The sequence below is a fragment of the Capricornis sumatraensis genome, chromosome 5, assembly GCF_032405125.1.
Source record: "Capricornis sumatraensis isolate serow.1 chromosome 5, serow.2, whole genome shotgun sequence".
Classification (NCBI taxonomy): Eukaryota; Metazoa; Chordata; class Mammalia; order Artiodactyla; family Bovidae; genus Capricornis; species Capricornis sumatraensis.
In genome coordinates this window covers 51,167,350-51,179,413 of record NC_091073.1, presented here as the reverse complement: position 1 = coordinate 51,179,413, position 12,064 = coordinate 51,167,350, and the positions used below count along the sequence as shown (strand labels likewise).

Genomic DNA, 12,064 nt, shown 5'->3' with positions numbered 1-12,064 from the left:
GCTGGTGAGTGTTGGAGCCGGGATTCGAACCTAGGTCTTACTTGAAAGCCCGTGCTCTTTCCACTATACTATATTGCTTCCCACAAAGTTGCCAACTGGACTCTGTTATAAAAATTAAAAGCACACATCACTAAAATTCTTTGACTTGAAAAGCAATAAGCCTATTAACAAATAAATACGTGTTGTAGTTTCTCCCACTGCTCTGAAATAAGGCATTCTTATTGTTTCAGTATGTCTGCCAACCAAATAATGGTGGTAAATCAGGGAACTATTTATTTATATAATACTTATATCTCAGTACAATACTTTTCAAAATACTTTTATATCCATGGCTTAAAAATACTATAGATATTACTGATGAGGAAAGAGGCCATTTCTTCCATTTTGGGCCTCATGTTCTATGTAAAATAAGGGTAATAACACAAATGGGGCTTCCCTCATAGCTCAGTGGGTAAAACAATCTGCCTGCAGTGCAGGAGACCGGGGTTCAATCCCTGGGTTGGGAAGATCCCCTGGAGAAGGAAACAGCAACCCACTCCAATATTCTTGCCTGGAGAATCCCATGGACAGAGGAGCCCGGCAGGCTACAGTCCATGAGGTCCCAAGAGTCAGACACGACTTAGCGACGAAACCACCAAGAAGACATAGTACTCAGTTCCATTTATTTGGTTGGGGAGTGGTTATTTTTAAAAGTTACTCAAAGTGAAGTAATCACCTTGAGTTTTTGATCTTTGAAACCATGGTCCTTATAATAATTTAGTTCTCTGCAAACAGTATCTAGTCAATGGGGCACTGACAAAAGGTTTAAAAATGTACACATCAATAATTTAATATGAATAAAGTATGAATGCCTTACATAATACATAGCTATTAATTACCCTCAGTAGTAGTATGAATAAAACACTATTAAAAGGACTATAAATTGTTAAATTTGTAACCTTTTTCTTTTGTGGTGGATTCTGGGGTGTGCAACTTCCGTCGATCAAATTGTCATTAACCGTCCGTCCGAAACCAGATACAAGCCCATCTTCTGAAGTACAAAACACGGGTGTTTCCATAAACATGCCTCTAGTATCATCCTGCATCAGGCACTTTGACTCACTTATTCGGAAGCCGCCTCCAACCTCCAACTGATGCGAGGGTGTCAGGTCCCTCAAGTTGGAATTTACTGAGAAGTTAACGCCTGTTCTCTCAGGACTCTTTACCCAGGAAGAATACAGTGGGCCCCGACCCGAGTGAGCAGATTCCAGTTGGCTGTTAGAATCAGTCCTGTCATGTGTAGTAGTTTCCATGGTTTTATGTAAGGCAGTTTGCTCGACTGTATCGAGTCCTAGTTGAAGATCTGACGCCGGTTCCTTTTCTCCAGGGCACTGCCTGCTGATTTCAGTCCTATTCCTAGGGCTGCCATAGCCAATAGTCTTTATTTCTTGCAGACCCAGTTCAGTTAAATTAGAATTTCTAAAAGGCCCCAATGTTAACATGGTTGACGATCTGTCATATCCCTGTTTACAGAATTAAAAAAAAAATTACACAAATAATCACATTTGGAAGCTACTTATATTAAAACTACCAATAATTTAAGCAAAATAATGATACAAAGAAAAAAGCCACCAATTAAAGAAATCTTTCTTAATATCTCCTTACCTCTTGACTATAAGTGCGTCTCTTAATTTCTGGAGAACTTTCTGGGGAAGAAATATTCTACATAAAAGACAGAAGCAGAATTGAAAATTAAAATATATAACTAAACCCATATTTACAGAAATGAAAACTTATGAGAAACTACTACACACACTTTGGTTTTAAACTTTTCTCTTTTATTTCCATTGTCCTTATAGTTGGCTTTAAAGTCAATTTGATATATAGCGTTTAGTCTGACTTCTGTAGATCAATAAAATTAAAGTACGTTCACTTGAATAAAAGTTTAAATTCACATATGTTCAAAGTTTTCACTTAGTTCCTTAAAAACTATTATTAAAGGTTACACTATTTATTAAAAGGAGAGAAAAGCTATTAAAGAAACCCCGTCCCCATGGGCTTTTGTTTTTGCCACGTAAGTTTCTCACCTCAAAGTGCATGGTATTTCCTGGTGTGCCAGGAGTTACTGGGGTAACTGGTGAATATATGGGCTTATAACCATTTCTACAAGCTTCATCATCTGACTTTATCCGTGGAGGAGTGGAAAATGATGGGTCTGTAGGAGTAATATCTGTGTGAGTTGGTGTAGCATATGGCGAAGGAGTAGGTGTGGAGGTTTCTGAGTAAGCAGAATCTAGCAACTGGTAAAGTCTTCGTTTTTTCAGTGGTGTAGTTAAATCTGTTGGTAAAATAATAAATTATAAATTATACTGCTAACATTTGCTACAATCTGTAATGCATTCTGGGAAAGCACAAAACATTGACAATCATCATTATGATGGTTTTCACCCCAAAACTAAATATGAAGCTTTTTAAAGATAATACTAACATGAAGCAATCTCTCCCCACCCGCATTCTCCTCCCCCAATTTCGCCAGTGCCAAGCATTATCTTGCCAAAAGGCTTACAGGCCTAGAGGTTGCCAAGAAATCTTGGAAGTATAGCTGTTAATTTAACTGATTTCTGAGAGTCCATCTGAATCTGAAAAACAGATGGCTAACTAGGCCCAAAATTCAACCATAAGCCCCAACATACATGGTACTGCAAATTATAGTTTTCATGTGTATATCTATCTTCATCCAAAATGTTGGAGGCAAAAAAGAGAGGGAGGAAAAAAAAAATATATATATATATATATATATATATATATAAAACAATGTGCTACTTTTGGGCTTCCCTGGTAGCTCAGATGGTAAAGAATCTGTGCTGCTTTTGTAAGGTACATAATAATTAGAATAAATATGCATATATACTTTATTTATATATATGTATATGCTATATACATCATGCTGCATTCTCCACACTAAAACAACACTGAAAAGAAGTTCTACCTGGAAGGGAACAGCTATCATTTAATAGTAGTGGACTTTTATTTTCACCATTGACTGTAGGACTTCTGGATCTTTCTTGACAGGGCGAATTAAATCTATGTAAAATTGCTGAGTTTTCCTCTTCCAGAGCTTGTTTCAACCACCGCTGAAATACACAAAACAGTAAGTGAACATAAGTCAGTTTGCAGCTATAAAGGTACACCCAATTCCAAAAGTATTTCACTACCAAGAAAGGTAGTATGGAATGAGAATGGCATTGGCTCATGCTAAGATTTTCATATCCAAAGAAAAGTTTACCTTTTTGCATGAGCCAGATATGTTTTCAGGAGGTTCTTTTCTTCTCCTTTTTTCCGAAAGGAATGGTGAAGTGAATCTAATATAGTGCTTAGGAGTAGAGTATACGTGCGGACTGTAAGTGAGACCTGGCAAAGAATTGAGCTGTGTAGCTAGCACTTCAGGATCTGTAGTTATGCGCAGAGGCCTCTCTGAAAGGCTGTCTGAAGGTTTTCCTGTCTTCTCATTCTTCTCACTTAACCATTCATTGACCAAGTGCTAGGCAGAAACAAAATTAGGATCACTATATATGTAATTATACAGTTTATCCTATAGAGTATTTGAACACCAAGTTGAAAACTGACATATTATCTAAAATGATTTAAATTAATCACTCATATACGATGTTCAAAAAGTCTATAAGTTATTCTGCATTTCCTTGGTTACCCACTCTTATTACTAAAATTTTTTACCCAGTAATACTTTTATAAATATTTTTATAAAATAGTAAAAATCTAGGACACCTCAATACCACCTTAAAAACACAAATTCTAAAAAGTTAGGTTTGTTACCGCTTCTGTATTATGTGGAAAATGTCTGTCAGACATGAGGCAGTGTTCTTTTACCCTGGCTACCCATCAGAATCTCTAGGTGAGGCCAGTGCATGTGATTTTTCTTTTAAAGCTGTTGGCACTGACAATCACTGTTGATTAACGGGGTTTGAAATCTTTTAAGTTCCCATGCTTTGAAAATTCACATATTCCTTTTAATTCTGTTGAGGTTTTTGTATCTACATTGTACATAATTCAGTCTTTACTGAGTATATGAATATATCTGAATACCCTCATCTTTTTCTTTAAAAAAAAAACAACAACAAAAAACCTAGTTATTTAGTAAAGTTCAGGTGTAATGGTCATGAAAATAAGGATTCCAATTTGTCAGCACAAGCACATTTTCTTTGCTGTTTGGGCATTTATATCTTTTCTACCTAGTTATTTTCTACAAATACCATTCATAATAAAAATATATGTAGAAAAACTAGTGTATATGTATTTAAACATACATTCTCACACATATAGAAACACACACATTAAATAAGATCTATCCACATCCTCACTTCTAGAAATAATCACGATAAGCATTTTGGCATCTTTTCTTTCCCTCTCTTTTTCCATGTATTTAAACTTCCTTTCTAGGACAGGTAATAGAATGCAGTGCTAAATCAGGGTAAGACTGAACAGAGATTAATAACAGCAAGAGACTTTGCTGGGGGACTTTGTGGGGGAAAAAGAAAAAGAGTCGCAGTGCTAAAGCACTTGGGATTCTGCAACCAGACTGCCACTTACACCATGACCTCGAGCAAGTTATGTAACTTTTTTCCATCTTAATCCTGACCTATATAAAAGAAGGGTTGTAATAGAAACTAGTTCTACAAGTAGGGTTATTATTAAAAGAGTTAAATAACCAAAGCTCTTCTCACAGTACCTAGCACAGAGTAAGTGCTGTGTACTAAATGAAGGACGCTTTTACATTATGGGAATTCAGGATCATTTGGTACTCTTGTCAAACAGTATGTTGTTTAAAATAACAGTATATATCGTAAGCAAAACCTGTAGGGGAAAGTTTTTTTTAAAACAATATCAGGATATAGGAACCTGTATCTCAGACCAGGGGATTAAATCTCTAGCCCCACAACAGTCTAATAATTAAAGGGCCGGATTTAAATAATAATTTGTCATCAAGAAAGTAGTTTTTTTCCCCTGTACCATATGGCTTATGACTAGGGATTGAACCTGGGCCCTCAGCAGTGAGACCTCAGAACTGCTAGAGGATTCCCAAGCTTTTCTTTGAAACATGAATCTGTTTTCTTCCTCACTAATCCAAATTATAAAGAAAATTTACAGTTACTTTTTGTCCTTCCAAAGTGGGAAAAATAATGGTCATTTTCAAAAGCAAATACTGGCTTGCTTGTTCAGGATCCAAAGTGCAAAAATGTGAGCACAGACTTCAAATTAGAGCTGTAATTTTAGCTCTTACCTCCATCCAGCCATTAACTTGCAGATTCAAACTAGGTTTTTACTAAATTTACTAAATTACTTCTCATGGTTTCATAGTACCTACAAACTATACTGAATTTGGTAAGAACAAAAAGAAGAATAAATTGGGTTTCAAAGTAAACAGTATAACAAGGATTCATTTATGATCTACCCCACTCCCCAAAGAGCCTAAGGATTACCACCTCCAATCCACTATACTCAGAATGGGAGTAAAACAGCTTCACAATGGTGGTGTGTTATTTGAGGTTACTATAAAGCTCAAGGTGGTGGATCTCAGTGAACTACTTCCCTCAATTGCTTTATTAAAACTGACAGTTTTTGAAAGATTTTTATTAATAAGTTGATATAAAACTACCCTTCCTGGAACCCTCCTACACAGTTGGTGAGAATGTAAATTGGTACAATCACTACGGCAATTCCTTAAAAACCTAAAAACAGAGCTACCATATGAACCTGCAATCCCACTCCTGAGCATATAACTGCCAAAAACTAATCGGAAAGGATACATGTGCCCCAATGTTCATAGCACTATTTACAACAGCCAAGACATGGAAGCAACCTCATGTCCATTGAATGGTTAAAGATGTGTGTACACACACACACACACACACACATACACACACACACACGATGGATTATTTACTCAGCCATAAAAAAGAATGAAATAATGCCTGCAGCAACATGGATGGATCTAGAGATTATCATACGAAGTGAAGTCAGTCACAGAGAGACAAATATCATGTGATGTCACTTGTGGAATCTAATTTTAAAAAACCAATGAACTTATTTACAAAACAGATTTACAGATACTGAATTGAAAACAAACAATGGTTACTAAGGGGCAATGTGGATGGGGAGGAGGTGTTCCTCAATCATGTCCAACTCTGCAACCCCACGGACTGCAGCCTGCCAGGCTCCTCTGCCCAAGGGATTTCCCAGGCAAGAAGAATGGATTGGGTTGCCATTCCCTTCTCCAGGGGATCTTCCTGACCCAGGGATTGAACCTAGGCCTCCTGCATTGCAGGCAGATTCTTTACCATCTAAGCCAGTGGTGGGGGGCATAAATCAGAAGCTGGGATGAATACACACACTACTGTGTCTGTGTATATAGATCATCTGTCTGTACATAAAACAGACAACCAACAAGGACCTACGGTATAGCACAGGAAACTCAATATTCTGTGATACTCTATATGAGAAAAGGATCTTGAATGAATGAATCACTTTGCTATTCATCTGAAACTAACACAGCATTGTAATACAACTATATTCCAACAAAATTAAAACTACCCTTTATACATTTCCACATCCTTAGTACATATGAAAGTCAATTTAACATTTAATTCTTGTAATTACCTATATACCACAAAATTTATTAATATATATATCATATTAATATTATATATATATAAAGAAAAGATAACGTCTCCAACCAGTCATTTCTGAGAAATATAGTTTACATAAAGTAGGCAAAAGGATATCATTAGAAATCAATTGTAATACCAAAAAGAAGTCGATATATGAAGTATTTTCGTATTTTTACAATTTAAAATGTTTAGAAGTATAAAAACTATGACTCTTTAAAAAAAACTAACTCCATCACTCTGTTCCTTATGAAATGATAGAGCCTTAATTCCTAAAACATGAATATATTTAACATCATGGAACTTGTGAGACAACAGTTCTTACATTCATTAAGAATCATACCTTCTTTGTTTTAGGGTACTTTGTTGGACATTTATTAAGTACTGGAACTTCATTTTCAGTAATTATTTCTGTTAGTGCAGTTTCAGTTTCTGGTTCTATTGCAAGTACAGTATTTTCCACATCGTTTTGTTGTGAGGTAACTTCGATGTCAGGAGAAGACGGTTGGATATCTGAACACATACTGACAGTCCTGTGTCTCCGACGCTGCTGTCCAATGTGAGTCCTGCTCCGAGAAAAACTTTTTCTCTGTTTAGTTCTATTTACTTTGGCTGGGGTTGGCTTGCTAGCAGTTTCTTCTTTTGCTTGTTCCTAATTCAAAATACAAAAGAATGGAACTTTGAATACCATGTTTATATGAAATCTAATGGTATCAATCTGCTTCAAAAGCTAACTTCCTCAAATTTCTTTATGAATTCTGTAAATTGACATAAAAATTTCCTTACTCAAAAACGAAGCAAGTCTCATATCTGAAGTCTAAGTTCTCAAAGGATTTGAAAAATGCTGTTGAAAGGCTAATATCACATCAGAAATTCTTTAGAGATGTAATTGTTTGTGAAGATTTTATTAGAAAGTAGTCAAGTATGAAAATAAAAGTAGTAATACAGTACTACCTGAATAACTTCAGCATCACTGACAGTCTGTGCATCTTTACATTCAGTTTTAACTTCAGTTTTGGCTGTGCTGATTCTTTCCAAAGCTTGTTCTCTTCTCTTCTCTCTTTTCTCAAGTCTGGCGAAAGCTTGCAGAATTGCTTCCATTTTCCTTTCTTCTCTTGTCTGTGAAATTTAAATTTTAAGAGACATAATAAATATTGCTCTGAAGAAGATTCAAAATCCAAATGTTCATAGCAAATTAAAAAGAAAATTCTATGATGATGTTAGCAAAACACTTCAACTGATGGTAAATAAGGGATAAAAAAACGTTTATGTTCATTTCTGAGAATTCCGAACATCTTGGTAAACCCTGTCATTACAAATGTATTTCATAAAGATCAAAATTTCTAAGGTAATATGTTGAGAGAGTTAAATTCATATAAATGTAAGAAGTGAATATATAGATATGTCATAGCAGGATATTGTGGGGTGAAGACTGAGGTTAAAATCATGACTCTATCCATGACCCCAGGCAACATAACAACCCTGGGTGGGTAACAACTGAATTGTTAATGAGTTCATATATAAAGTCTCTATGAAGTTTTCCAACCTTACTTGAAAAATGGTAGGCATTCCATAAGTGCTATTTATTATTTCTATTTCGGTTCTCTTGTCTTCCATTATAATTCCTATAAGGCATTCCTCTACCTTCTACTCTTCCCAAGGCAGACTGGGGAACAGCACAAACTCCTTGAGCATCAGTTCTCTTTGGAGAGAGAACATTAAAAGCAAGACCCAGAGCCTTGGCCAGTGGGCCTGGTAACTGCTTCCAGTTTCAACCAGAAACAAGAAGCAGGTCCATCAACTGCCCAGTTCTCCAAATGAAGAAAACCAGGTCCTGAGGTTTAGATCCATTTGTCTGTCTTCCTTTGTCATCGTTGATGTGGGAAAGATCAGTAACTCAAGATCTGGCTGCAGGATCATCTCAACACTGGAGCTTTAGAGTTCGAGTAATTAGCAGAGATTCAAGCATAAAAACACCTACACTAAGGAAACTATTAACTCTTTCCTGTATTTTTTTTTCCTTTGTTATACTGAGAACTTTCTAATTAGTTAAGGACTTCTCTGGTGGCTCAGATGGTAAAACCAACTACCATACTGCAAATGTGTTGGTCTTATAAATGTGTTATCCTCACCCTCTTTTACAGATAAGGAAACAGATCCAAAGAGGTAAGATTACTTGTTCATGGACAGATATCTGAATCTTTAGCTTTCTTGGTCTGGGATGGTTAATAAGACACTAAAATAAAGAACACAGGCGAAAGACTGTCTTTTTACTGGAAGTTTTAAAGCTGCATTCTTCAGCTAATTCATGTCTCTCTAGTCTTATAACTCACTTTACTCAACTGCCATTCATCCGTGGCTCTCTATAAAAATCCTTTCTCCATATATTAGGACTTTTCTAAAACCCTAAAGTTTAGAAGTCTGGAGTAACTGAAAAATGTGATTTTCATAATTGCTTCCCCTGTTGAATGGGAATGGGTAGAAATAGATGGGGTTCATTATTTTGCTTATAAATTTAAAAATAAATCTGAGATAAGTATACTTTTCCAAAAGAAACAGACTAGTCTTAGCAAGAATCATTTTATATGTAACACAATTTACCCACGATCCAGGCACCCAAAAAAGGTATTGTCTAATCCACAATTATTCAAGGTTTTCTAAGATAAATACGAATTTATGCAAAAAGAAGTATCTTTGACATTATCCATTATTCACTTGTTTTAGAGTAAGAGTCAGAGATAAAATTATTTGGTGTAAAGACAAAATTCATTCATTTAAAAATTTAACAAATATAACTGACAGTAAAGCAAAATCCATTATTTAAAGATGACTCAATCTTTTTAAGCTAGGCAGGATCTTAAAAATAATCAGTCCTACATTGCTGAAGAAACCAAAAGTGAAAATGAAAGTGAAGTCGCTCAGTCGCGTCCGACTCTTTGCGACCCCATGGACTGTAGCCCACCAGGCTCCTCCGTCTATGGGATTCTCTAGGCAAGAGTACTGGAGTGGGTTGCCATTTCCAAAGCCCATGTATATTAAGTGAATCTCTAAAAGGCAGAACCATAATTGTTATCCAAGTTTCCTGGCTTCCGATTGGCTCCTTTCCAATTACCAACCACTGACATATTACATAAAAAGCGTAACTCTTCCTACAGTTACTTCAACTATTAACTGAAAGCACTAAACAGGTATCCTAATAGCTTTAACCTAGCTTCGTTTTAAAAACACACATTAGAAAATGTAAACATACTTTTGATTATGTGAAAAAATTAGTTACTAATCTACTTTTAAACTCCACATGTCATTCAGCTTGTATATTCAAGAATACATTCTTTGACAACACACACAACCGCATATACAGTATCTAATGACTGAAAATTTACCATCCACTTTATAGATCTAACTGAAAAATAAGGTTTTATATGTTGCTTGAGATAATTATAGCTGATTGTGCAGGGGACTAGAAATTAGGAGTCTTAATTAGCCCCAGCAGACTGTCCATAGACCCTAACATCAGGGCTTGCTTGATGTAGTTTAGGTGATACTTGTCATGTCAGTCTACCACTAGGATGTGGTTGTTAAATTATCCACACTCTTTCCAAGCCAGTGACTGCTGAGACCTCAAAAAGTCATTTTTATTCTCTGTGAGCTTGGCAATTGTTAGACCCTGATACAGAATCAGAATCAGACAGGGATGAATTGACACACTGTTATTGCTGGAGGGTTAGGTGCTAAAGTAAACTATGAGAGATCTCTGATGAGATCTACAGATGGCTTTTATGACATTTCTCAGTTTGTGCTTTACAGTAATGTATAAAGAGTAGTTTTTGTCAGCAGAAAACTTTGTAAGGAAGTGCTTAATAATATCCCTTTATAGGATTTTAATCATTTAAAGGATGGGTTCAGGGAGAATTTTTATTCCAACTTAGTGCTTCACTAAGTGTAAACACTTAAGTGTTTACTTCAGTGTAAACACACTGGAGGACAAATGTAATTTGGAATCACGTAACTTTTTATTTGGAAGAGATTACAGAGATCTTCTTGTCTAAGCCCCCTATTCAACAAATGGTGAATGAAAGCCTAACGTCCATATAGTTCAAGAATTACATAAATAAAGAACATGAGTTAAAGTTGTCAATATCACAGTGAAAATATAAACTGAGTAAACCGTTAAAATTCACTACAATTAGAGACATTTGGTAATTTGAAGCAGAGTGAAAATAAGTTTATGCCCTGCAGATGCCTTACAGTAGCTTTGGAAGGAAATCTGCTAGTAGGATGTAAGAATTAAGAAGATACAGAAAATGAAGACATTTAGGTACTTGTGATGTACTTTTTTCTTTTTTTACCTTGCCACCAAGTAGGAAGTAGCTCTTTAAAACAACAAAGTTACCTTTTAAAGGAAAGGGAAATGGCAGGGCCAACCTGCCTAATTACTCTATTACAATCTTGAAATAGAAAAATGAAAAGACTTCTTACTCAACTAGGGGCTTCTCTGGTGGCTCAGACAGTAAAAGAATCTGCCTGCAATGCAGGAGACCCGGGTTTGATCCCTGTGCTGGGCAGATCCTCGGGAGAAATGAATGGCTACCCACACCAATATTCTTGCCTGGAGAATTCCATGGTGAGAGGAGTATGGCAGGCTACAGTCCACGGGATTGCAAAGAGTTGGACACAACTGAATGACTAACACTTTCATACTTTATTCAAATAACTTCCCTTATCCTTCCAAAAAGGAGTTAAAAATGGGTAAGATTATTGCTTACCAATAAAATTGTTCCATAAGAATATCTCCATTTCTTCTCTACCACATGATTTAGTTTAACCTCATAGTGCTGTTTCTTGTTTGATGTTTTTCCTTATACCCCGTCCTCCATGAAAGCTGCTCCAGAACAGGACCCTTGCCTTCTTTGTTCACCAGTACTTTAGATGGTGCTCAGCATATAACATTCAAATTTTTGTATTGTGTATACACTATATACACACTATATATACTATATTGTGTATACACTATATAAACCATGTATATCACTATTATTTGAAGGCATGTAATGAAATCTTTAAGCAAGATTTTGGAAATCTTGATTTAATTAGGGCAGCTGAAGCTGAATATCCTCATTTTGTTTGAACAGAAAACCTATACAAATAAATAGGTTCCTTTTTGCTATTCAATACTATGATTAGTTACCCATTCATTACTCATATTTGAAGATATAATTCCTAAACAGTGATGAGAGAAAATGGGACCTTAGAAAATTAAAACTAGTAATCAGCATTAATGCTGTGAGAAGAGAAAAAATGAGATGAACAATATATGTCACATGACTTTTCTGGCAGATTTACCCTGCTTGTATTTTACTATTTATTATTAGAAATCCTTTTACATCTTCTAAAGTGATCTA

At 35.7% G+C, this 12,064-nt stretch overlaps 1 protein-coding gene across 3 annotated transcripts in view; it reads right to left on the bottom strand.

Moving 5' to 3' along the window:
* The window catches only part of KMT2E (lysine methyltransferase 2E (inactive)), a 93,310-nt gene that overhangs the window by 5,305 nt on the left and 75,941 nt on the right, over nucleotides 1–12,064 (bottom strand). For all 3 annotated transcript variants that reach the window (XM_068972522.1, XM_068972524.1, XM_068972523.1), the window contains exons 15-21: nucleotides 7,617–7,781; nucleotides 7,006–7,314; nucleotides 3,266–3,520; nucleotides 2,969–3,113; nucleotides 2,067–2,317; nucleotides 1,645–1,701; nucleotides 939–1,502 (exon numbers count right to left, since the gene is read on the bottom strand). In XM_068972522.1, the coding sequence (XP_068828623.1) occupies nucleotides 939–1,502; nucleotides 1,645–1,701; nucleotides 2,067–2,317; nucleotides 2,969–3,113; nucleotides 3,266–3,520; nucleotides 7,006–7,314; nucleotides 7,617–7,781 (1,746 nt within the window). The remainder of the gene's footprint in view (nucleotides 1–938; nucleotides 1,503–1,644; nucleotides 1,702–2,066; nucleotides 2,318–2,968; nucleotides 3,114–3,265; nucleotides 3,521–7,005; nucleotides 7,315–7,616; nucleotides 7,782–12,064) is intronic.